At 41.4% G+C, this 27,426-nt stretch overlaps 1 protein-coding gene across 4 annotated transcripts in view; it reads left to right on the top strand.

Annotated features, from left to right (window-relative positions):
• Positions 1-27,426, top strand: part of PPP2R2B (protein phosphatase 2 regulatory subunit Bbeta) — a 410,135-nt gene that overhangs the window by 311,671 nt on the left and 71,038 nt on the right. For all 4 annotated transcript variants that reach the window (XM_069484165.1, XM_069484168.1, XM_069484166.1 and 1 more), the window contains 3 exons: positions 4,059-4,156; positions 7,042-7,207; positions 12,767-12,879. In XM_069484165.1, the coding sequence (XP_069340266.1) occupies positions 4,059-4,156; positions 7,042-7,207; positions 12,767-12,879 (377 nt within the window). The remainder of the gene's footprint in view (positions 1-4,058; positions 4,157-7,041; positions 7,208-12,766; positions 12,880-27,426) is intronic.

Genomic DNA, 27,426 nt, shown 5'->3' with positions numbered 1-27,426 from the left:
TAGGGTAAATGACTTTATATAGCATTATTATCTATCAAATGCTTCTCAGATGAATGATAAAACATTTAATGAGTGCTGAAGGCTAAATTGCATTACCCTTTCATTTTTATCCATATGATTGATGTTGCAAGGCCAGTGTTAGCGACCTGGTCAGTAAGATGTTCCATCAGTAGACTTTGGGCTAAAGTCCTCTCTAAGTCTAAACTGTGTCATCATCCAATCACAACAGTCACCCTGCTGCATGAACTGTGCATTGTCTAATAATCCAGTGCCTGGCTCAACCCAGTCCTCTGAATTGCGTAGACTCCAGCCTAACGTGGTGTCACGGGAGACCAGGGCATGAACTAGGAGTTCCCTCTGTTTTCTTCAGCCACACAATCACACGGATGTAATTGCTAAGTCAATATCTATTATTCAGGAAAATGGAAATTTGATGTATGAAATAACTAGTCTGGAACTTTTGTAGGATGCTGAGATTGATTTTTGAGAAGAAAAAGTCAGCCTTACCAGTGCCTATTGAACTAGAAATGGGGTTACCAGGCCACCATCTTGTGGAAATTCAATCAGCACAGGTGGATTTGGAGCAGGGTGAACCTCATACCACCCGGGGTCTGTTTTAAAAGTCATTTTCACTACATTTGTTCCTGGCTTTTGTTTTTTGTTTTCAGTCCAGGTGCACTTTATCCATATCTCTATGGAAAAGAACAAAATGCTCAAGTTTATAGTTTCTTGTTCATCAGTGTGATTAGGGGGAGCAATTATCAGTAACAAAATGTTGAGTCATCATGTAAAATCATAATTTAAAGGGAAAAGCCATGTGGAACTTGATGAATTGATTGCTGTTGATCATGATTTCAGATCAAATTATTGTCCGTAAATGTGCTGGCTTATAATTATTATCACACCCTCTTTCCATATCACAAAAGTTGTTTTGTCTCGAGCAGTATAGGTTTTCCAGTTCAAACGGCCTTACCAAAGAGCGTGTTGCAAACGCAAGAGTGTGTGTATCAGAAGTTTCAGTATCTTGAAAGTGGAATGTAGGGCGATTCATGAGTTTTGCATCAATTATTAAACAGGCGTAGATGAAGATATGCAGAGATGGATGGGGCAGCACAGCAATCCAGTTACGCCTACTGGCTTAGCAATGATAAATGAGTCAGGAAACAGGAAAGTTCAAAACAGGTATTAACTCGAGCTGCCATGGCATATGCCAGCGGGGTAGACAATAACTTGATATAAACAAGCTCATATACAGACCAGCTGGCTGGTAGAATTCAAATAAAGGAAAGGTCTTTGCAAGAGGACTAAGGAATTTCAGGATCCGGCCATACCAATCACACTTTCTCTTGCAAAGTTCTTGAGGGAAACATGGCACTGAAGCATGGCAACAGCTGGAAAATAAAGGGAGCATCATTAGCTGGGACTATGCTTAATATTCCAGAATGCAGAGTCCTAACAATACTGGCTTAAATCGTGTGACTTAGACTTGAGCTTGAATCCTACCTTGTTTTGACTCATACGGATTTTACAGGGAAAGTGAAGACATTTTCACAGAATCTAGGCAGAAGGACAATGTATATGTCATCCCTGGGAAAGCAAGGTTTTTTTTTTACCCTTGGAGTGACATTTTCTTGGCAACTGAGACAAGGACTCACATTGGAAAAATCTATTTAATTCTCTTCTGATAACGCAGCTTCACCGAAAGAAAAGGCCTATCTTTTGGCTCTCATTGTGAGGGCCCTGCAGCCCACCCAGAACTGCAGAGCTCTGTGTTAACACTGCTGCCCAGAGGAAGGGCATAAACCACGTATAAGCAGAACCTTAAAGCTTAGCCCTAGGATTTGAGCCTGGCATTGTTAACCCCAGGCCTGACTCCCACCAGCCTCTCATTACTCCCTGCTACTCTTTCTCTCTGGAAAGTGTTTATGTTTGAGCAATTTGAGAGCCTTGATTCATTCCTTAGTACCTGAGCAAAGATCAAAAGTAAAAAGAAACAACCACACCCAGTTTAGGTCCTACCCAAGTCAGGAAGCACCTTTTGCCAACCACTCATTGAAAAGCCAGAAGCATTAACTAATGTTAGAAGTGTATTGTAGCACTTGATGCTTTTCATTTCGGACGTTCTGAGGCAACTGCAAACTGAAGTTTGTGCAAATGAAGATGCACAAACTATAACGAAAAAAAGTGGTCAAATAACTAACTTGAGGCGGCTGGCTTCCTTATGGGAAGGAATATGGCTGGACTTTCTTACTACTCAGCTCATAGGCACTTGTTATATAAATGGGCCTTCTAAACTTACATAGGAACTTAGCAACCACATAACTTATTTTGTGTTTCCTTAAAGTAGCATTCACTGGAGGGGTCTTCCTGAGAAATTTTTGAACTAGCTTTCTGGTTTATTTCATCAGTGTGGAATGGGGTAGCCTTTTCCAAATGAAGACTCTAGACCAGAAGTTATAAATTGGTGACACACAAACCATATTCAGCCCATAGATAAGATTAATTTTTTTAATTCTCGTGGTATGGAAAAAATTACTAGTTGCCAGTATATAAAATTTAAGAGATTTTTGCATGAAAGTCTGATTTTTCAGCTGCTGCTTCTTCAAAAAAAGAAAAATCAGAACAGCAAGCAACACATGCAACAGTTCATGGTCCCCATTGGCTTAAGCTGAGTAGCCATTTGTCCCTTAAAAGATGACACGAGCTTTATCTGTGTTACTTAATGCCCTGTAGGGCTTTGAATTTGGTCAATCATCTAAGAAGCCAAAATAAGAAAGCAGGAATTGTTTTTTTAAACGTGCCTAGCTTGAAAGTGACTAGGGCTGGGCCAGTGCCTTATTTTTGATTGTTTATTTATTTACTTTTTACTTCTGCACAAAGAATGACCATTAGGAGCATTTTCATGTATGAAAAAGGACAGTTCTATGTGAAGTGAAGAATTTTACACCACTTACCTGAATAAATCAGGCATATAAGGCAAATCCTGAAATGATGATATAAAAGTAAGATTTGAGATCTGAATCACTCAGGGGTAATTGCCTTAGTTTTCCACCTCACTGTTCCCCTTCGCTTTCCTTACATAGACATAATCTTCAGAATGTTCCTCTGTCAAAGGCCATAGTCATAATTCCCCTGCCTCTTTTTTTTTTTTTTTTTTTTTTTAACTCATTTGCACTCTTGGTAGCAATTGTTGGAGCCCTGCAGGGGAATAATTGTGGGGGAATTAACCTCTGACATTTTTCTAAAAATAGCTCTAATAAATCCAATCATAGGTAATTTACCTGTCCGTGTTCCTCTGGGGGTAGCCAGGATCGAAGAAAGACTTGGCAGGCTGGCATTCCTTCAGCAATTACCTGTGATCTCAGTTCCTGGCGCCTGTGCATTTTCTCCGCTTAGAGATACAGAGTACAAATTGCCCTTACCCTCCTGACCCCGTGACCCTGTTTTCTCAGCACTCTTCTCCTGGGGTTAGAATAAGGTGCACTCTTCCGGAAGGATGTGTTGGGCTCACAAAAAAGGGCAGAGCATGGGCCAAGCTGAGCATGTGTGGGATCCTTCCTTGAATGTTTGACTGGCGGAGTTTCCCAGTGATTTCTTTGTGCTTCTGTTCCTCCATTTTCGGTATCTGAGCATCAAGCATCCTGACCCAGCTTCCTCAGCCCGAATGCGAATAGCCACGCTGAAACCTGTTTGGGGAAATTTCTTAGTGGAAAGGCCATGAGTGGGTGAGAGGTCTGTGGGTTGGTAGAAATTATCAAAGGAAATTGCCGTGAAGAAATTTATTTTCTCTTACCCAAAACAAAAGGCTCTGAACGTGCTTTTTCCCTTTTGTTCTCTCCAGATGTTCCAAGAGACCACAGTGCAGTGTGGGCATCTAGGAAATGTACTTTCCCAAGTGCCACTTCTAGTGGCATTTAACACAGAACATAAAATCCTTGTAAATTCCACTGCAGAGACAAAGCCCTAAGCCCTTAAATGCACAGAAAAGTATGTCTATTATCTATCCTTTCAAAGTAAGTGTGCAGTTACTTAAATTGCCTTTGTCTTCTTCTTTGCAGCTGACATTATCTCTACGGTAGAATTCAACCACACGGGAGAATTACTAGCGACAGGGGACAAGGGGGGTCGGGTTGTAATATTTCAACGAGAGCAGGAGGTAAGTGGCGGTGAATGCAAAATGCCCATTTTCCCTTTTTAAAGGAGGCCTCCTACTGTTCCTTAATCCTCATGTGTCGCCCTTAACCTTGCTGCTTTGCTCACAAACTAAAAACTGCCAAAAAGTCATTAACATCAACAGTTCACATTCAGACTCATAAAAGCACCTTAAAAGAGAGCCATTTCTGGGCATAGCCCTATCTTTTTGAGCCTGGATATTGCACATTCAAACCAACCTCACTTCTGGTCTCACCTGCAAAATTCCATGGCTGCTTATTGAGCCTAACTCCTCCTTTTTGGGTGAGATTTGTCCTAGAGCTATTGAAATTCAAGCTTCCTTGATTTCAGGTGCTGCCAGAATATGTAGGAGCAAAAAAAAAAAAAAAAAAAATAGCTGATTTGTCAACAGATGTGAAGAGGACAACTTGGGTCAGTAGAAAAGAAAATGATAGCTCGCCCTACCAAAGGGAATAAAATTCTACAAACTGACATCTGAGCAAAGCATGTGACACACATATTACCGTAGGTGACAGGAGGGTCCCTGGAGCTGATTGCTGCATGCAGAACTATTTCTGAGCAGGAGTTCTAACTTCCAGTGAATCTCAGAAAGCCCATTTCTTCCTCAGACTTGGGTTCCACTAGGAATTGTTTCTCTTTTTCATATAAATTGAGTTTTTTGGTATCTGCGTCTGTTTTGTCAGAATGGAATTATGGCCCCATTTGATTTCCTTGGCCTCCCCTGGCATGGTCTTGGAGCTTCCAGCAGGCCAGTCTGTGTTCTAGTAACTCCCCCCATCTGCCACTGCCTGCCTCTGAGATTCACCCAGCATTCGGGAAGCGTGAGGGGGGCCCAGCTAAGAGGAAGCTTTCACAAGAGACTTCCCTAGCAATTTAAAGCCTGCTTTGTGCCTCAAAGCCATTTGCATCACACCTCCCCTTAAAAAAGAAAAGCTTCATTTAGAGGTGATATATTTGGTAATTGCACATTATTTGCAATTAATTTCTATAAGGGCATCATAATCCCTCGGGGTTCTGTATAAATTCAAGTGTTCAGCATTAAATCAGGCACCCAGCCTATGCCATTGGCCCTGGAAATACGAAAATGTGGTTGGCAAGTAGGAACTAATAGCTCTTCGTGACCTGGAATTTTTCCTGCTTTTCCAGAGCTGCCTGGTGCTAATTGGTCTGGCACGTACGACACACACTTGACAGTCTGATTTGGATGGTATCAAATCAACACTCTTATAAATTTATTGTTAAGGTGGACTGGCTCTCTCTGCAAATAAGCAGCATAGTACCAAGTATGTCAGCATGTAAAGTCCTTTGAAAACTGATTTTTAAACCTCCTTCTCCAGTTTCTTTTAAAGCCCAATTAGGTTCACAGTGATGGTAAAGAACCCGAGGAGATATTTAGCATAAATCACCCAAGGCAGCATGTTGCCAGTAATACTCTGTTCCACATTTTCCGTTAGCTATTTATAGGTTTCACCTATTTTAATTTACTGAACTATTTGGGAAGCCTGAATCATTAGTAGAATGATGGGGGGCACGTTTTCCAAAGCAGCGTGGTTTTGTTCAATAAAAAATAAATATCGATAAGGTTAAAGATCATGCAGTTAACTGTTTAGCTTTGTGGCAAGTATTGGGATTAAAATGAACAGTAAACCTAAGAAACAAAGCCACGCAACATCATTGAGGGTCTGCCTGCCTTTGACTTCTGTGGGTGAATTTCCTGAGTGAATTCTCAGGGCACACACCCCCAGAGATTGCACAGATACACTTCACACCTGCCGTTCAGCACTGTCACCTGTCAATAAGTAGAGATTTGGGTTTGGATGTTCTCTACCTACCTAGGAATATAAATTTTTAAATTGAGCCTTTTATTAAGAGCCAAGCTTTTATAACAAATGGGTAATAGGACCCAGATTGGACTTTTCGAGCACAGTTTTCCCAACCCCAAATCTTGAAGCTCTTTAGTATAATAATAAGGACTTAAAATTGCTGCAATAAAACTTCCTGTCCCTGTTTCACTTTCAGCCTCTTTTTCCTCCTCTTGCCCTTTTTTCTTTCTCTTGTCCCTTTCTGAAGACCCCTGCCCTTCTGTTTCATTCTCTCTTCATTTATTTAGTTCCTGCTGTTTGCTTTTTGCATAATCAGTGCTAGGAGAAAGCCAGAGGTAAAGTATCATTCGCTTAACAATGCAGGTGGCCTCTCTGAGCTCTTGTCTGCCTGTTGTTCATGTTGGGGGAAATAAAGGGGATGGAGGTGTCTGATGCCCATATCTGATCCCTGTGAGCTGTGTGGCCTTGAAGAAGTCATTTAGCCTCCATCTCTGAGCCTCCTTTGTCCATTTCCTTGCCCTGCCTACCTCTCAGAGATTCTGTGAGGATCTGGGGAGATCTTAAAAGGCCAATGAAAGTTGCAGATGCTACAACCTTATACTCTTCATAAGGGCAAATTGATGTATGTATTTATGGATGCCACTGTGGGATGGCTCATTCCAAATAGCATCTGCAGCATCTAATAGGATGCAAAAAGAAAACATTAGGACTTCTATTTATATTGATTTTTAAATCTTATCCTATTTTAACTTCTATTTCTATGTATACATTATGATGCATACCATATAATGTGCAGTTCATGTAATAATTTATAAAGATACATATATATACACACATATATATATTAAAGGTGCCACTATTGACCAACAGGGGTGCATGATGAAAAGCTCTGGAGGCCACTGAGCTAAGGTAGACATGTGGCTGTCATGGTCCTGCCTTCATCCCACCTCTAAGACTGCTCAAAAAAAAAGAAAAAAAGGAACTGGTGAGTTTACAGTTGGATTCTGTGATTTCATCTTTCATGTATTTTTTTCCCTTCCTGCAGAGTAAAAATCAGGTTCATCGTAGGGGTGAATACAATGTTTACAGTACATTCCAGAGCCATGAACCCGAGTTCGATTACCTGAAGAGTTTAGAAATAGAAGAAAAAATCAATAAAATAAGATGGCTCCCCCAGCAGAATGCAGCTTACTTTCTTCTGTCTACTAATGGTACGTGGCGGTGACTTTTCCTATTCGCTATTTTCAGAAATATAATCAGCCAAACTATATATTTTTCAATCTCTCTTGGCCTCAGTTTTCCTTTGTACCTTGTGGGCTACTGAAAAACGTAGAAACATTTGCAAGATGCAAAGTGCCTGGCACACACAGAGTAGGCCCTCAGTAAATAGTAACTCTTCTTTTTAAAAATATCAAATTTATGACCCAGTTATGTGAGACCAGTTATCCGCAGTTTTCAACTAATGCAGATTATTTGCAGGTGTTTTTGGAATGTGACTTCCTGTCTTAAGATTCACTGGATGTTATTCTGGGAATACATTTCAGGAAACTCGACATGCTGTCTCTGTGAGTTTGGCATATTGAATAGAAGTTATTAATCCCTTGAATATATTTTAGGGTCTGTAAAGCTGTGTGTCTCTCTGGCAAAATGAAGTTCTAAGATAGGGAGTGCAAGTCAAGAAGAGATAGGGACCTTATCAAAGAACTGATCAAGAAATGGTTTCTTTCTCCATACTCTTCTTACATCATTTGTTGGATAAGGAGGAGTTGATATAAATATGTCAGAGAGAGAGGATTTGGGGGGTTAACTAGAGAGACAAATTACATATTCACTGGATAAGTCTTTCTACAGTGGAATTACCTACCCTTCAGGTTCTTAAACCCACAATAAAAGAAGCCATCTACACTCAGAATAATTTGGAATAAAGTTATATGCTAAAGAGTGCTAATTAAATGACCTAACAATTAAGAGGATTAGTATATAAAAATGAAACAGCCTCTCCAAATCAAACAAGCTGGAGAGCGATTCATTTCATCTTGTTTATGAGTCTAAGAGGTGTGTACATTTCAGTATAAACTAAGAAGCAAGGGATTTGCTTTTTACTTTTCACCTACACCCACCATTTGTTTTTAAAAAGGGAAATGCTCATACGTCAAGTGAAAACACAGTGTATATAATGCGATCAAACATACATGAATATTTTTAAAGACTAGAAGGAAAGACACCATAAGGTTCATCATGTTTAATTTCTGATTATGCATTATAGCTAACTTGTATATTTTTTCCTTTTATCATTTTAATTTTCTAAGCTTTTACAATGAGTCTTTTTATTAACTTACGAAAAAAGAGAAAAGTTTTTTAATGTATATGAACCCCAAATCCCTCAAATATAAAGCCAGTGTACAAATCTGTTATAAAAAATGACAATTTGGAAACAGCCAGTTTAGGATTATCTAAGCATCTCTCATCTCGACATGACCAGATCTCCACTCATCTGTTTTCCCAGATTCTAAGTAATTTGCTTCTTTCTCATAACTATATTTATTGTTCTGTTTACTTTTTTGCAACCATGATTTCTTGGAAGCCAAACCACGTGCATTTGTTTCAATTTCTTCCATTTTAATTTTGCTGTTTAAGTTTCACTAAAGGGCTCCACAGAGTCAACACTACTCAGAATAAAAGAAACTTCTGATGATTTTGACTCAATTACTGCAGGCAGAGGAAAAGTGTTGAATTAGCTTCTATAGCCAGCTTACTTTATATTATGAAATTTAGCCTATTGATTATTGCAATGAAATTCAAGGACTTACTACTTTGGGGGGGATGGGAAAGAAATCAGAGAAATGCAATGAAGATTAATTATATAGCATAATGTTCTCTTAATTGAGTTTTTAGATAGTTTTTTGATTAACAAGGATATTATCTTCCCATTTGGGATGCTATTTCATATGCCAACAGCATATCAAAATGATTCTTACAAGAAAAATTCCCATATTCTCTTATGTGACTTTTTTTTATACTAATATTGAAGTTGCGAATCCCCCTTAGGCCAAATAGGTTAACATGCAAAAATTAATGGAAGACAATTGGAATTACTGTACAAAAGAGAAAATGAAGATAGATGATAAGATTGTGTTTAAAAGCTGCCGCAAGTAACGATAAACTACTCAGAGAACCAGCCAGAAGAAAGAAAAAGTCATTACTCATAGTAACAGCCACATGTTCCTTCGACTTTTTTATCCACAAAGCTTCAAGATACTGAGTCAAGAAATATGGTGTGATAATAAAGTCAAGAATGACTCCAGGCAACCCAACCATAGGGAATTGGATTGAATTCACCATCAATTATCTTTAAAAAAAAAAAAAAAAAAAAAAAGTGCTTATCTCATTATAGTTGGGAACAATTTTTACTTTCTGCTAGAAACTTTATAATTTTTAATGAAAAATAAGACCAACATTCAATTGTCAATCTAGACCTTCAAATTATTTGTCATATGCAAACACATTGCTTTACCCAGTTTTCTACTTTTGCCTTAATACCTATGATGAGATGGGGAGGTATACTGAATTTGGTTGGTTAGTTGGTTTGTTTTGGTTTTTACTATAAAAGTGTAGTATATTATTATTATTAAAAAATTTAAATATAGAAAAACAAAATGAAAATAATAAAATTGTTCCCATCCATAGAGAACCACTATTAATGTCTTTTTAAAAAAAAAAAAAAAAAAGCAAGAAGGCATGGATAAATGTTTGCTTCTTAAGAGAAATGTGGTATATTCTACAAACTATTTTGTGACCAGATTTTTTTATTTAATAAAACAACAATTAATAACAGAAATAGTCTCCTAATTGTTCAATAGTCTTCTAAAATACCATAATATTTTCGATGACTACATAGTATTCCTTTGTATGATTCTCTTATAGTTTACTAGTAAGTTTCCTACTATTGAACCTTTAGTTGTTAACAAACTCTCATGACTATTTAATATAAGTTTTATATATAATAATATAGTATATATAATTTTTCATATCCCTATAAATATGTTTATAGGGATAGATGTTGATACAGATATGATTACACAAAATGCATATTATAAACTATAACATTTTGTTTACTAAAACAGCTACATAATTGTATATACAAATACAGTGAAAGAGTATACACAAAATTTTCATAATAGTTGTCTCTGTCTAGTGGAATTAAGGGAGATTTTTAATTTGTTTACCTTTATGGTTTTTTAACTTACAATTACATGGGCCACATGTATAATTTTAAAAAAGGAAATTAAATGAGAAAATACAAAATCTGTATAGGCAATATTACTACAGGTTTGTATTCCCCAAAAAAATGCATAAAGAAAATATTGCAAAGATTGATGCAAAATGTTGACAGTAATTGTCCCTAACTGGAGAGATTAGAGGTGATTTTGATTCTTTATGTTATACCCATGATTTCTCCATTTCTCTTTATAGCAATTTATCATTCACCATAAGAACAATATAAGGTCAAAATTACTGGCAAATTACAGTTCAGAGCGCACAAATCACACACTTAGCAGCCCTGCTGGCCAGGCCAGCAGGCGTGACCAGCCCGAGTGATTTCCAGATACGAGAACACAGGGGCACTTACCTGTTAGAGCAGCCACCTTGCTGCTGAAAGCCCAGTTCATAACGTGGTACATTAAGACCTCTGAGAACAAGGCATCCGCTTCTGCCCACTTTGAGGGCAGCAGCACTGTGACCCACATCTCCTGCTTACAAGAGCCACCTCCCACAGGTGTGAGAATTGGGAGGTGGTGGAGGCGAGTCAGGTGAGAAGAAATGGAGGCAGGAGATGAGGGGAAAAAGAAAAAAAAAACCCTAATAAAGGCAGGGTAGAGGGGCAGCCTTTCTCTGCTGACAGTATGACAGAGAAGAACTAGGATGTGCTGACATCATCATGGGATAAAGCTGAAGCTGTCAAAGCAACGCATTATTGCAGAACAGCTGCCCAGTTTGCTAATTCTAATCAAAGCTGCCATCGGTGGATCATCCTTAGAAGGCTTACACTGTGTTAAACACTCTGCATGCTATGATTCATTTAATCCTTGTAAAAGCCCCATGAGGAAGACACTATTTTTCCCAATTTGCAAATATAGAAACTGAGGCACAAAAAATGAAGTATTTTTATTTGTAACGTTGAACTATGGGGATGTACTTACACTAAGAAATTATGTATTATTTATCTAAAATTCAAATTTAACTGGGCGTTCTGTATTTTTTTCCTGCTAAATCTGGCAATCCTATTTGTTCGTCACTCAAGAAAACTAGTTATATACCTACTTCGTGGGAATCCCAGCCACTGGCCACATGGCTGGCTGGAATTAGAGTGGGTCCTGGGCTCACGCTTGTCTGATTCCTAAGCCTACCTTGTGCAGGACAGAGGAAGGTACAAAGAAGGCAACTGAGGCCCTGCCTTCCAAAGGAGAAGTACATCTGATAAGGAAGGGCCTACAGGGGCAGGCAAGCCACAGACATGATCTGTTTGGCCCAAACATGTTTCCGTAAAAAATGGAATTGAAAACCTGCAGGTGGAGCATGCTGTCTCCAGCTCCCCAGAACCCCTAACCTCTTTCCTTTGCTCCCCTGGCCTGCCTGACCCCTGTAGGCATGAAAGTTCTCACCTCACTTAACATTATGGAAAATGACAGGTGTCATCAAGTGTTATAAAGCACTGGGACAATACAAAGGTGAGAAAGGTAGCTTCCAGCTGGAGACACCATAGAGACAACAAAGAGAAAGGAGTATCATTTTGATTCATCTTCTCACCATTTTATTTCACTGAATATTGCTAGATCATTCATCCAACCAATGTTTATCGAACATCCATTGTGTCCCAGGTACTGTTCTAGGTGCTGGGGGTCTAGTGATGAACAAGATAGAATCCCTACCTTCAACAATTTTACATTCCTAGTGAGAGACAAATAACACATAAATAACCAGCGAATTGTTGGGTAGTGAAAAGTACTGTGAAGAAAAATAAAGCAGGAGAAAGGGAGTAGAGAATGGTGGTGAGGACAGCATTTTCTATGTTTTACGTAAGTCTCTGAAGTTGGGACGTGAACAGCAAAAGCAAAGTGAAGGAGAGAGTCATGAGAAAAACAAGGGAAAGGGCTTTCCTAGCAGACGGCACAGCAAGTGCAAAGGCCCTGAGGCAGGAGTGGGCTCAAGGTATACAAGGAGCCGTAAGGAAGCCACGTGGCAGGAGCATAGTGAGTGAAGAGGAGCAGAGGTGGACAGTGAGATCAGAAAGTTTGAGAAAGTAGAAAGTGCAGGCCATGGAGAGCCTTTCAGGACATGCAAGGACAGTGTTAAGTGAGTTGGGATGCCAAAAGAGAGATAATAGAACTACTTCCTGGAATTATCTCGACTATTCAATCAATTTTCCATGTAAAGTGCTAACATAGTAAGCTTTATGTATGTGGCTACTATTTATTATGCAATGTTCAATAAATACTTTTATTGAATGAGCTAAAATAATGTGTAAGCTATATATTTAAGAGCCCATTGTCAGGGAAAACCTTTTGTCCCAGCACAATATATGTTTTTGTTTTGAAGTATGAGCTGTGCCTTCAGATGACACAGAATTTATGCACCGCAGCCCTTAACGTGAGCCAATTTCTCTAGCAATTCTTCCCATGGTTACCCTATGTCTCCCACTGCCCCTACAAATGCTCCTTTACGAGTTTGCCTTCTCTGTAATTCTGACTTCCTCTCGTTGCCTTCCCCAGATAAAACTGTGAAGCTATGGAAAGTCAGCGAGCGCGATAAGAGGCCAGAAGGCTACAATCTGAAGGATGAGGAGGGCCGGCTCCGGGATCCTGCCACCATCACTACCCTGCGGGTGAGTGCAGGCAGCTGTGCTGGCCACCTGGGTCAGGGGAGGGTCTGCTAAGGCTGGCCACGGGCTGGCTCCTGCTGGGGATTGCAACTGTAATGTGCGAGTGAGGAAGCTTGGGCGGAGTCTCTGGTGGCAGATGGAGGAGCAGGAAAGGCGCCAAGCCTTAACGACTGCAAAGCCATGCTTTTCCTTTTGTCCCTGAGGGCCTTCCCATGTGGCCATTGCTAGACTTTACTATATTCTTAGCCTCTGTCCACATTACCTAAAATGTCGTAAGTACATTCTGTACTCACGATACAGGGGATGAAAATGCCCAGATGGAAAGCTGTTGTCTTGTGGTTCAGAACATAAACTTTAGAATTTAACAGGCCTGGGTTCAAATCCTGCCAGGTACCAGAATCTCACATAGTCACTCAACCTTCTTGAGCTTCCATTATGCAAGTTATTTTTAGTTTCTCCGTCTGCAAAATGGTGAACATCATACCTACTGCTCATGAAGTTAGGAGAATAAAATGCAAGGAGGCTGGAAGCCCCTTCCTCTATGACTGGTCCTCAATACTTGATCTCTACTCTTAGTCTGACTGGCTTCCGTCCTGCCCTCCAGAAATGGATAGTCCAATAAGGAAAGAGGATGTGTAAGACTAATAGATGAATGATTATGACAGTAAGGAGAGTAAGATAAATGCATTGAGAGGGTCAGAGCACTGCAGTTTTATCAAAGGAAGAAGAAATTACATTTGGCTCTGGGAGGCCAGGAAAGGCGTCCTGGGGAAGTGGTGTTAAAATGGGTTGCCGCCAGCAGACTTAGAAGAGAAGGCTCTCTAGACATAGGTAGAGTGGCTTAGGATGGATGATGAGTTCAGTTTTGAACACGTTCAACGTGAGTGGTAAAGCAGGCACATGTTGGGACCAGCCCTTGCCCCGAGGGACTTTTAAATGTGTATAGGACAGGGATTTCAGCGCCAGCTGCAGTACAGAAGACCAAAAACTGCAAAGGAGACGGTGAAGTGTATGTGGGGAAAAGAGGTTCTCACCCTGGGTCTAAAAGCAGAAATGAGAATTAGATGGTCATTGTGTGCCTGATTAGCTCTCTCGCTAATTCATGTACTTATTCGTTCATCTGTTGATTCGGCAGATGCTTTTTGAACACTAACTCTTCGCTGGCCATGGCGCTAGGCTGTTGGGTGTTTACCCAGCATTAGTAGGCACACGGTCTTCAGCTGAGCTCTTTCTGCGCCAGGAAGCATTGGCTGCTCTGGTTCCTCTTGTCAGTCTGGAGAGCTACTGGGCGAGCCCACCTTGGTTTTGGAGGTTTTGGAGACTGGAGGGTAGAGCAGGGAAAAGTAGGAGCATCGAGTCAGTCTGGCCTGGGTTAGAATTCTGGCTCCATTACTTTCTGGCTGGCGACCTTGGGCACATATTACAGTCATGTGTCACTTAACGATGGGGTTATATGCTGAGAAATGCATCCTTAGGTGATTTCATTGTTGTGCAAACATCATAGAGTGTACTTACACAAACCTAGATGGCAGAGCCTACTACACACCTGGGCCATGGCATAGTGTACTGCTCCTAGGCTACATAGCTCTACAGCATGTGACTGTACTGAATACTGTAGGCAACTGTGACATAATAGTAAGTATTTGTGTATCTAGACATAGAAAAGATGCAGTAAAAACATAGTATTATAATCTTATGGGACCACTGCCATCTATGCGGTCTACTGCCATGCAGTATATACCTGGGTTTGAGCTCCTTGTGCTCCAGTGTCTCAGCTGGTTAGCAGAGATGACTTCCTGGAATCGTTGTGGGGATTCAGTAAGATATTGTGTGTGAGATAGCGCTTAGCCTATGTAGTGTCTGGCTCCTAGAAAGCATTCATTAATGTTAGTTTCCTGCTGTTGTTTTAGTGTTATATCATCATCATAATCATCATGGCTGTTATTACCCCCCACTGGTAGTGGGCCTAGATGTATGAGAAAATTCATATTATCTTACTTTTTATACTGTTGTATGCATTCCACAAAGCACTCACTGATACCTGCTATGTGGCAAGCACTGTGCTGGCGATACAGGAATAAGATTGTCTTTCACCTCTTGGGACGTTGCAATCCTGCGGGGAAAACAAATGGATTAAGTGCTACTGAGGAGTTTATACCGTGGAATTCTGCCCAGACTTTACCGTGCCCTTGTTTTCTATGTGGATGGAATTTTTTAGATGCCAGCTGCGGACTCCACTATAGAGTTCTATTGTCCATGGCACTCTATGGGGTTTCACATGTCTGTGCTTAACCTTTCGGAGAATTCCATCCTGTACTAAAGAAGAAACGAGGCCTATATAAGTTTCCATGAGAGCAGAGATCCTCCCCAAGGCAAGACAGTGATGTCAATGAGGTGGACTTTGTCTAAAACATGGCAGGCGGCCCTGAGGTGTGGCTGAGGGTTGGAAAGTCCCAGTTCTGGTTCTTGCTTTCCTGTTAACCAGCTGTGTGACTCTGGCCAATGAACCACATTCTTTCCCTCCAAGTTTAGTTCCTAAACTGCCAAGCAGAGGACTGGGAAATGCAGATTCTGGGGACCCATCCCCAGTGGGTGAGCCCAGAGGAATCTGCATTTTTAGCACTTGCCCTTGGTGGCTGAGACAGAGGTTGTGTGGTCACTGGACTCTGTCATCCCTAAGGCCCCCTGGAATTGTCACTTTTATGAGCCTCTGTTTCTTTTCAATTATTTGAACTGTGGTTATACCAATTTGGGAGACATATTTGCTGTTTAATTATAAATCCCATCTTGAGCTCATCTTGATCTCACCCCCTCTCCCTTCCTAGGCTTCCAAATATCCGGCATTTCAGTGTAAACATCCACACCCCAGCATTCTTTCAATGCAAACACTGAAAAGGCTAGCCTCCTGCCTTTTTGATCCCAGTAGTGGGGGAGAGAACAACAACAACAAAAAACATGCAACCCTGAAGACTGTAGATTCAGAACAAAGACTCCAAACAGAGAACAAGCTGATGTGATATTAATCAGACTATAATTTACTAACATGCTCTGCTCTTGAAATTTGCATTACCAGCAATTGTGTCTTTTTTTTTCCCCTCCTGGAACTATGATTACTTCTTGCTCACTTCCGTAGTTTCCGGTTCTACATGGGTCTTGAGAGTGAGAACATTTAATAATACCCGACAGCTAATTAATCCTCACTGTGTAATGAACCTGTTCTGTTTCAATGCTGAGAAGCTCAGCTTTTCAAATCAAGAATGTGGCTATTTTTATTTTCATAGAAGATAGCCTTTCAAATCCGATCACTTGTTACCCAAAGAGCCTATGAGAAGCACTTCTTTGGAAACCATATCCCCTGCTGAATATCATAACATTCAAACCAATAATCATGATGATGATTTAATAATACCACTGTATTGTTAAAATTTTAAAATCCCATTTACATCACAAAGTACTTTACCTAATCCCTTGATTCATTTTCAGAACAGCCAATGAGGAGGGCAGGACAGATATTTGGTATGTGGTGAAAATGCTATGATAGTATCTAGCATTCATTTGCCATATTCCATGCACCATGCTATACTCTATCTGTATTAGCCACCTCGCTGTTAAAATGCCCAGTAGGTTAAACAACATGCCCAAGATCGTGTAGGGCTGAGAATCAAACCTTGATCTACTTTGTTCTGGGACCCAAACCCTTAAACCTGATGTCAGCTCAGAGAGGGAAAGGGATTTACCCAGTGTCCTTCAGTTGATTATTCCAGTGCTGGGACTATAAACTACGAGCTGTGGCTCTTACATTGAAAAACATACACGTGGACATGTGAAATGGGTGTTTAATAATTAGTGCCACTGTTATTCCAGGTCAGGAGATCTCCTGATACTCCGGGAGGATGGGTAACCCCAGGCCAGTTTCAGGGCAAATTACTGGTTGAGTCAAGATCAGCCTTCACTGCCCCAGGTTTTAATGTGGGGTTTATGCTTTGATCACTGAGCCCTCTTAGGACACAGACACAGCCTTCCTCTAACAATTTTAATTTTTTTTTAGACTTCATTGTGTGATTTATTGCTGTTCTGGGGCTTCAGATCCAATCCTTTTATGGTTTTATCTTTCCTTTCCTCATATTTGTTGCAAATAACAATGGCGTGTTTAGCTACTGCGGTGAAAAATCAATCAAGCCTATTCCATATTCACAGGCTTGCAATGGCACCGACAGCCCCTGGATTAGATTAACTTTGCGAATGTGTCACTCCGGTGTGGGTAATTTCTCAACCTCCGCTCCATCTTCCCCCTCCTGCGTCGGCGGGGAGATATTGAGATCTCTCATTGATTGACTGCCCCCAAAGTGAATGCTGGCATGTGATGTGTGTAACTCAGCGGGACGCACATACTCTGTGTTTATGAAAATAAATAATAATTTCTGTTATCGTTATTGATTGCCATCATTATCTGATTGTATGTGTCTGTGTCATGGGGTTGCAGTTATGGGATCAGAGAGAGCTCCACAAGAATTCAGGCACTACCCTCCCTGACAAGCCTCTGTGTTTTGGCATGTTTCACCTTTGGAGGGTGAGGGTTGTGCATGTTCCTCTTCTGCTCATTGGCTAATTTCTTTGGCTAATGTTCAGAGACATCATGATCATTGTGTACAGTATTAGCCAAACGGACTAATTCAATAGGAACTATAAGAGCAACAAACATTTATCGAGCATTTGCTGTGTTTGAAGAACACATTGCATACATTGGCTAATTTAATCTTCAAGATAAACCTATAAAGTGGCATTGATCTTATTTTCAAGACTTGGTACCTGAAGCCATAGAGGTTAAGAAATTTGCTTAAGGTCCAATGGCCAGTGAGTGGTAGTGCTTGGACTTGAATTCATGTTTTTATGATTCTAAAACCCATGCTGCTATCCTGCCTCTTGTATTAAAATAGATTGCCTAGTATATGTATCTGAATAGTCACCGTAAGCCAAAACATGCATGAGTAAGCAGGGAGTAGAGAACAGCTTGTCAAGGAGACTGTGGAAGTTACTGGTGCCCTTGGGCATAGGTGGGCTTTCTGTTTTGTTTGGGGGGAAGGCGGGGCAGGAAGGGTACATGGAACTAGGTCATGGCTTAGCATACCAAATCGGGATGATCATCAGACTCTGGGAACATCTAAGCCATCCCCAACCAACTGACTCAGAATCTCCAGGAGCAGGGCCAAGGCATCCACCCGCATTTCTGAGCTATATCTCTGGCAGTTCTGAAGATCAGCTGGCTTTGAGAGCCATTGGCATGATGATCTCTAAGGTTCACTCAAAAGTGGAGTTTCTCGGATTTGATTTTTTAAATTCCTTCCTTTTTCCTCTTTTCTCCTCCCACCTCGAGGTTCTATATATATTAATCTGAGGACAACATTATTATCAAAGCACAGTTGCCTTTACAAGTGATTCGGTTTAGAAGGAGTGTCGATGATGACTCTGGCTGTGATTGATTTGAGCTGTTAGTGTCTGTTCTGACTCAACCTTTTTCCTCCTTACTCGTGGTCAAGTCACGGGGGCAGCCCACCTAGTGGCCAGTTGCTGTAACAGTAATACTATTGTGGATATTTATTAAACACATCCTGTGTGCCAGGCCTTCTGCCAGGCAGGTTACAAGCACCAGCTCATTGTACCCTGACAGCAGCCCTGTGGAGGGGGTGTGGTTGTTTTCCCTGCATCGCAGGTGAGGACATTGGATTCAGACAGCTGTAATGACTTGTCCAAGTCTACAGCTCCTAAGTGGTCAATCATGTTCTTAACCAGGTTCTGTCTGACCCCAAAGTCTATGCTCTTAAAACTACGCTATAGAGTCTTCAAGAAAGCGGCAGAGCTCTGACCAGATCTCAACCATCATCTGTAAAATGGAAATACTTGTACGTTCTTGCAGACGTCAGGCGATAAAATCACTGTCAAAGTGTCTGGCATTGTGCTTACCATCAATAGATACTCAGTGTATGTTATAACATTTCTCCTCTCCCTTCCCATCTTGTCTTTAACCTGGAGACCAAGAGTTTCAGGAAAAGCTGATGAATATATTGAAAAGTTCAAAGTAGTGTTAGATTTAGGGACCAGTAATCCATCATGCCTTATTCTGAGTGTGTGCGTGTACTAGTTTTCCTAAGCTGCCTTGGGTTCAGAGCGTATTCACTGACAATAAAATATTTTCTTTGATCCTCAAAGGATCTTTGTTATGCTACATTTACCATGTAGTAATTAGATCCAACAGAAATGTATTATAAGTATAAGCAGAATCCTATACCTGGTTTAGGATCGAGTTTGGAAGTCATCTGTGGTTTCTTAAATGTGACAGGAACTGATAGAGGACACTCCCCATATGCATACTTAATGGCAGTGGGAAGCTGAGAAGTCCACTAGTGTCAGAAAAAGAAAAGAATCACATTGCAGAAGAAAATCTGGGTGTTCCGTGGCATCTGGTGCCATTTATCTTGAGATTCGCTGGCCATGAGGCTGGACAGCATTCCAGACCCATTCTCTTCCTAACCTTGGTCATTAAATGGTCTGAATTTCAAAGACGTGGGAAGGTTGACCAGGACAGGGCAGGCTACTGGTCTTTTTCAAGCTTTGCTAGCAAAAATGTTGTCACTGTTCAAACCTAATTCACACTGACCCAGATAGATTTTTCTCAAAAGAGAAGTTATTGGGTGTGATTCTCCCATCTTTTCATTTAAAGGGCTCTTTGTATATTTTTTAAAGGAAGTGGAAAATAAGGCATAATTAGATGATTAAAGGTGGAAAAATCCTTTATTTTCTGAATCTTTCAGATGAAATTATCTGAATTATGAGTGTAATGTGAAAGACATCATCCCCACAGCAGCTCCAAAGTGTGAGTTCACTGTTGCTGGAGTGAGGAGTGTGAGTCTCCAGTGCCTGAAACTACATGTGCATGCGTGTGTACATGTAGGTGTGTACAGGGCACACAGCACTCAAGCAGTGCATTGCTTCAGAAACCTGAGAATGTTAACAACGCCTACAACTGACTTTTGTTTTTCTACTACACTCTCTTAATAGGAGATCAAAAAATAACATACCTAGATCCCTATTTGCTACTAGGTTATGCAAAGAACTAATTTGAAATCAATAGAGGACTTCTAGGGCCTCTGCTCATTATACATTGGATTTTTGTAGAAAATAATTAACACAAATGGATTTGGAATCAAGTTCAGTGGAGGCCATGATCACTTTGATCCTAATACGTTGCAAATCAGGCTTCAACTGATGCATTGATGTAAGCATTTTAAATACCGGTTCTTACCAGAGAAAAAGATTTCAAATATTTCCCTAGGGGGTAGTGGATAGCAAGATACTTTCTTTTCTTTGATGCACAAAAACAAGAAACTGGTTAAAGGAAACCTTTTATATAGGGCTGGTTTTATGTTAAAGGAGACTGTTTTCAACAGGAAAAAGATTTTCTCCTCTGGTTTCCTTAGAATGGTTGAGCCACAAGGAAAGGAATTTTCTACCTGAAAGGTGTTAGATTTGTGTTTGTTTGAGTGGAAGAGTCTGGGTCACACTCTTGCAATGTGTTGCTGTGATCCAGATGGGCTTGTTTTCTTTACCGGAAAAACATGAGAAGCAGTGGTACGCATCTACACACACACACTCTCTCACAAATGCCTCTTGCTCAATACAGGAAATCCTAACTTAAACACATTGAAACAAGCTTATTTGCTTCAGCGTTTCTGGGAATCTTTAATGTACTAATATGCAGTATCAAACTCCAAGAGAGAGAGATGGCATGTAGTATTTTCTGCCACACTTATCTGACCATGAGAACCCTTTGCTCAATTCAGGGGATTACTGTCCTTTAGAGCATTTACTCAAAATGTGGTCTTTGGCCCGTGCTGGTCCACAACCAGGTGAGGGGCTTGCATCAGAATGAGTCGGGTGTGTCATGAAGCCACCTGTGTCGTTCAGCTGACATTTTTCTTTTCCATAGCAAGACTTTCTCTATGGATGAAGCAAGACACTGAGTCTGACTTGAGCTGTTTTATCTTGTCTTGGACCAGTAACAAACAGTTCTTCGGTCTGCTGCTTAGAGTATCACAGCAGCAGACCTCGCTTTGGGAGATGCAGGCCGAAAGAATTGGGTCAGTGAGCAGGAGTTACCCGCCGGTGGCATTTTCCCTCTGCTCTTAATGCCTTCCAGTCACAGAATCACCTGACGGTAAAAGATCCTTTCTATTAATAGAACCTCCCTCTCCACACTCAAGTCCATTAATAGCAACTGAGAGCTTACTAGTGCCTGACACTGTACCAGGCCGTTAGCCTACTTCCTAGTGTGACGCTAACCCCAGCAGCTAAGAGTATTTTGCAGATGAGGAAACTGTGCTCTGCAGAGAGGAAATAATTTGTGCAAGGTTAGAGTCACTGTGCTAGGAAGTAGCAGAACCACAGTTCACTGCTAACTTAAGAGGAGATCAGCCTCTCCCAAGCACCATGTTATCTGGCATCCCAATGGCATTGGTTTTCAGCCCTCTGAGCCATAGAGAATTTATCCTACTTTAGAGACTTCTTGAAGCAGAAATGCCCCCATTAACCAATCTAAAAGCCATCACTGTTCACAAACTTTCCGTTTTGTCTAACCCAACGTCTGTCTAATCTGCCATCTCTAAAGACAAGATTCCACACGTACAGTCATGACAGGTATGTGTGGTCCCTGCTCTCGTGGGACTTACGATGCAGTGAGCTAGGAGCTTTTATTTGAAAACGGTAATAACGTCAGTTTCGTGTACCCCTGCCTGACATTACAGTCAATCTTTTTGTGTATTTAGAGACTGCCTGAGTTCCTTCTCAACATTTTCTTCGCTGCTCTGCAATCCTACATTCTCTCATTATTTTCAGAGATTGAGCGTTCGGCAACATTCAATTAAATAAAGGCATTGTCTATTTAATGCCAAAACATCCAGACACAAGGTGAAAACGTCTTCCAATTATTTTGCTAGTTCAATGCCAAACTTGCAGATGTTTAGAAACTTCTGAAAGCTTGATTTTTTTTTTTTTTAATCCTCTGCTCTCCAAATTCAGATAGCATCTAAGAAAAGTATCCTATGGGGGAAACAAAAGATTGCCAGCAAAGACAGCAGAGCAGGAGCCCAGGAGTCACGAGGTTAGAGGTTGTGATAGAAGTGACAAAACAAAGCCACACTTGGGTTGCCATTATTCCTTCCCATAGTAAAGTCATCCATGTAGAGGGATCCACAGGTGACTGTCACACCCGTCCCGATTAGACACTTCCTTGCCCTGCTTGATGATCAAACCAATTGAGAACAGAGCCGCTACCTGTTTCTTGCTTATTCGTTTATTAATCCCACAAGCACTCAAGACCCTACTATAAGTCAGGCACTGGGATAGGCCCTGGAGTTATAGCAGTGAACACGAAAGACACAGTTCCTGCCCTCATGGAGCTTACAGTCTCTTTTGGCTGGAAAGGACACAAACGAAATGCTCCTAAGGTAAAACCGACACCTCAGTGGGGCCTCCAGAGGAGAGGGGAGGGGAGGAGAGCAGATGATGGGGAGGATTCGATCCAGTCAGGGTGAGCAGAGAATAATTTCCTAGGTGGTTAATTTTCAAGGTAAAGCAGGAGGTAGGTAAAAGGAGGAGCAGGAAGAGCGTTCCAGGCAGAGGTGCCATGGACAAAGGTCACAGGGTGGGAGGTAGCACAGGACACAGGATGGGAGGAGGGCCAGGGTGGCTGAGATGCTGAGCGTGAGAGGTGTGTGGTACCAGCAAGATGCAGGTGGCGAGGCAGGTAGGGCCAGGCCACACTGGGCACTACAGGCCTTGTTGAGGAACACGCTCTTTTTTTCCCAAGAGCAATGAAAGCTTTCTCTTCTCTGCACGGGTCACTTTTGCAGAACAGCTCTTGTTTGCCCAGATAGCTAAATGTCCCGCACCCAAGACAGGATGTGTACACCAAGGTGAAAAAGTCAGACAGTTCCTGGGGAATATATGAAGAGTTTAAATTTAGGAAGCAAATGGCATCCTGGCACTTTGGCCACGTTGCCCTCTGGCCCCCGGCTGCCACTGTTTGGATGCGTGTCAGGGCACAGTCTCCTCCGGGCTTCAGCGATATCAAGACGTCCTCCCTCCAAGGTGAATCCTCCCATGAGTGATTGAATTGTTGGGAGGGTCATAGAACCTGACAGCTCCCTATTACACAAAGGAAAAGATAAGCTTCCGATTAGTCCCGGGGCTGGAGGAAGCCAAGATAGAGTGCACCTGTCAGAAATGCTTACGACATATAAATCATTACCTCCATTTTCCGTGCAAGCATTGGGCCGGAGAGAGAGAGAGAGAGAGAGGAGCGACTGAGGTTGGTTAGCGGTGCAGAATCGTAAAAAGGAGCTCCCTCTTTCCTCCAAAGCAGGATTTGCTCTGCTATCCATGCAAAGAACACGGAGCCCCATGCCCAGAAGAGTGACAGAGACAAATGCCCACTGGCTCCAGGAAGGGGCAATTTGTTTCTGTGGCATTTACTAACAGCTTTTACTGCTAATCTAACAATAGCAGCCACCAAAGCTTTCCCACACTTGAAAGGTGATCGTGCTTGGTGTTGCCATTGGTGCATGTTTGATCCTAGATTTCTCTCCTGTGTAATCACCATAGCAATCATTGTTGTTATTATTGACATTTTCCCTTCTTTCATTCCCTGGGCAAAAATCTCTGAGATAGAACCACTGTGGCTCATGCACTATCCCACAGTCCAGGAGACCAAGGTACCTCTAGGGGCAAAAAACAACATAAAACTGAAAAAAGATTGAACAAGGAATAGCAAGTCAGAAGATGTTCAATAACGATTTAAAAGCTTGAATTGATTGGACAGTGCCCAGATTTTCATTACGTTTTATCTTGTATAAAATACCAAGTGGCTAGCAGAACATGAGAGCCTGGAAGATTCTGCTTGGAGAAGCCCCAGAGTTGAGTAAAAGACTAACTTGTGCGGCAAACCTCAAGAAACACTTAAGTCTAACGTTTCTTCTGGGCTGCTCTAGACAGAGTGGACAAGGCCGCGGGGGAGAACAGTTCTTTCTCCAGAACAGACAGGGGTAAGCTCAGTTTCTGGAGCTTTTGAGAGGGCGTATGGCGAGTGGCCTCCACACTGAGAGGGACCCACGTGTTTGTTCAGCCCGGATACCCCTGCAGCCAATGATGGAAGACCCTTTCTTCCTTTCCACCTTGGTATGTTTTAAAGGGAAGCATAGCCTCCAAATTACAACACAGCCCAGTATGTATTGGCTGCCGCTTAAAATGCCTTAGGACCCTGAAGAAAAACGGGGTATGTTTTATGTGAGCAACACCCAAAATACGAGTCAAGACCGTGCACAGAGACATGTGGAAGTTGAAGGGATGAGTCACTTGGATACTTTAAAATAAAACAAAATAATTGCTGTTTGTTCAAAATGTGTGAGCAAAACGTTTTTATTGCCAGGAGAAATTTAGGGCCAACTTACATCTACGTATCCTCTAGTAGGGGAGGATGGCCCGCAGTTGGAATCGTTCTGGGAGAGGGTCTGGGGTTTTAGAGTAACAGCTCTGGGTTCAGATCCCAGCTCTGTCTTTGTGTGGGTTTGGGCCTTTTATTTAAGCTCTCAAAGTATTAGTTTTATCATCAGTAAGGTAGGGATAATACTATTTAGGTGTCTAACTCATGTGACTTGTTATTGGAAAAAATGCTAGCACGGTATCCGGCTTTTAATAGCCACTGAGTGATAGGTAGCTAGCTCCAAGTTGGGAATCAGGAATGCTCAGAACATTGGGAGAACTGGGGAACTCCAGTTGCTGCTTTTGGGTGGAAGCACATACACACTTCTGTGAGGGCAGGGAAGAGGGAAGAGGCTTCTAACTTGGTTATGTGGCCAGAGTTTATTTGCCTAAAACGCAGTAACCCCAGTAATGTGACGCTTCAGTTCGCATCCTTTGGCTGAAGGAAATTCCCACCCAAGATTCTGAATAAGATTCTGTAAGTGCAGATAAGGTGGTAATGGAAAACAAATCATCGGTTTGAATCTCTGTGGATAAATTGCGGTAAGGGGGTTCCCACCCTCTAATGCTTGTTTTTGAAAGACCAGTAAACTTTCACATTCTCCCTGAGCTGAGAAATGTCACATGCTCAAGAGTCACTCCTTTGTAGGGAAGCAGCTGCGGTGACCTCTCGTGTGAGTGGCCTCTGGGCTGATGGCAGTGACAGTTCCCTGCAAAGCTGTTAAAGTCAAGAGTCCGGTTTCAAATCTTCCTTCAGATTCTCTTGCTTCAACCATCAGTGATCAAAAATGCAGAATTCTCTGCCTGGGCCAGGGATTTCTCCTTAAGTCAAAGGATCCACTATCAAATATTAGACCTTCTGTCTTTATTTTCTAGTAGCAATGAAAATCTTTGGAGTAGGTCACCTTTCTTTAAATAAAAACAAATCCAAAAAAGTTCTTTTAGAAATTTTCTCCTTTGTTTTAACCACTAAGAAAAAAAGTGTATTTTTTTCTTCCAACACAAGCTCATTGTTAACCAATGTAACATTTGCAAATTCAAATACAACATTGAACATTAAAATTGACTTTCCAGAAATTTTCATCTTAATTGGACCGCTTTCCTATAGAAATCAACCTGCCAGCATCTTTGGGGAGATAAATTCTGGGAAAACAATGTGCCATGCCAAATTACCAGGTAGAATTAGATTGCTCTCTATTTCTGTTTGATAACAACACTGTGCCTTTGCATAATTCTTGCTGATTATCAGAAAGGAGAAAGCCGTAACTCAGGCAGATGAGCTTTATTGGCATTGGTCCCTTCTAGGAAAAGGGGGAAAAAAAAATGTATGAGCAGAAGCATTTGCAAGTGTTGTCATATATGTTGAGAGATTGAAATTTTAAACAGTCTGTAAACTTAGCATCCCTCTATCTGCAACCTTAAAAAAAAAAATGAAAATACCTCCCTCTATTTGGTGTCATAACTCAAGATCTGGGTTTGTCTCATTTTCTATAATTCAAGACAAAAAATGTATGTGCCTATAAATACAGTTAAAATAGAATGCCATTTTAAACTAGAGAGTTCTCATGAAGGGAAAAAATAAATTGTTGGGGAGAGTCATGAGTCAGACTCCTTAGAGAACTTGGAAACAAGAAAGTGTAAAACGAACACTCAAATTGCACAGCGGCATATACTGCTTAGAGAGGAAGGGAGGTTTGTCTGCCGCCTTTATTTGTTTGCGTGCTGAAGCATAATATGGTGTCCATTTTCCTTAGCTGTCCTTACTCGTCTCAGTTTCTGCCAGCAGTTTTCCCAGGGGGGGATAAATAATGTGCCCTGTAGTGTGTGGACAAACTGCTTACCCTTTGTGTGTCTTTCAAAGCATCTCCCCTCTCCAGCAGTATCCTTAAGAAGCTATTTCTTTGCCTCCAATTCTAGACTCTACTCTTTTCTCTAAGAGAATCCATAGAAACCTTTTGAGCCCCTTCTCTGAGCAAATCTAAGACTTCTCTGATTCTACTCAGGAATCAGGAATATTTAGTCCTAGTTCCCTGTACCCCAAAAAGCTTCAGACGTCTGTTAGTATCCAGGGCCAATTGCATGGTTTGATCTTTGTTCGACATCAAAGGCGATGCTTTGCCTTTGGAGGACTTGAAAACAAGAATCTTACTTCATAATCTTCTTCCCCTGGGAAATTTTCATCTCCTCTTGCCTCCTTGGACGTCTCCCATTGTGAAAGCTGCAGCAAATAATTTTCCTTCCCTACGTCTTTCTTTTTGGCACATTCTTACTTGTCGATCAATAAATTACCCCCTGCCAAGCTCCAGCAGCCTGGCTTCCTCTTTCACCACTTACATTCTCCTTTTGTGTTTAAAAAAGAGCTCATTATTTTTCTCTTAACCTCCAGTGGAATATTCCTTTTATTCTCTCCCTTTGTTTTGCTTATCATTTAACTTAATTCTCTGTCCTCATCTGTACCTGCCTCCCAATTCTCTGCATTTTTCTTTTAATAACAGAAGCTAATGAGACCACCCTCGGAGTCCCACGCTCCTTTCCTGATCACACTGGCATAAGGAAATGGGATTTAAATAGCGGTAGCAGGTGATACAATAGAAGAAAAGCCATAGGCAGGGACTCAGCCAGTCAAAACAGAAGCTATAATTTTGTGTCCTCTGGGATGCACAAGACCTCAGTCTTACCGCTGTGCCTCAGTTTCCTCATCTGAGAAATGAAGTTGACCATCACTTACGGTACCTGCCTCATAAGGTGCTTGTGAGCCTGGATGAGATAAATCACGTAACGTGTTTGATGGGGTAGCACATAGTAAACCCACAACAAGTGTTAGGTACTACTGTATTGGGATTATAGGAAGCAAGTGTAAAAGACAGTCCCACCCTTTGCTGGATTTGGAAGCAGCAGCTACATATGCGCGAGAGAGAGATGCAGTCAGTGTCCAAGCCAGGAATCCCAGCTCTGTTTGTTCATGCAAATAAATCACCAAACCATTTAGCAATTCCCAACTGTGAAAAGGTACATGAA

The sequence above is a fragment of the Eulemur rufifrons genome, chromosome 10 (genome assembly GCF_041146395.1).
Source record: "Eulemur rufifrons isolate Redbay chromosome 10, OSU_ERuf_1, whole genome shotgun sequence".
NCBI lineage: Eukaryota > Metazoa > Chordata > Mammalia > Primates > Lemuridae > Eulemur > Eulemur rufifrons.
Note: the sequence above shows the minus strand (reverse complement) of the source record. Positions and strands in the feature narration are given on the sequence as shown.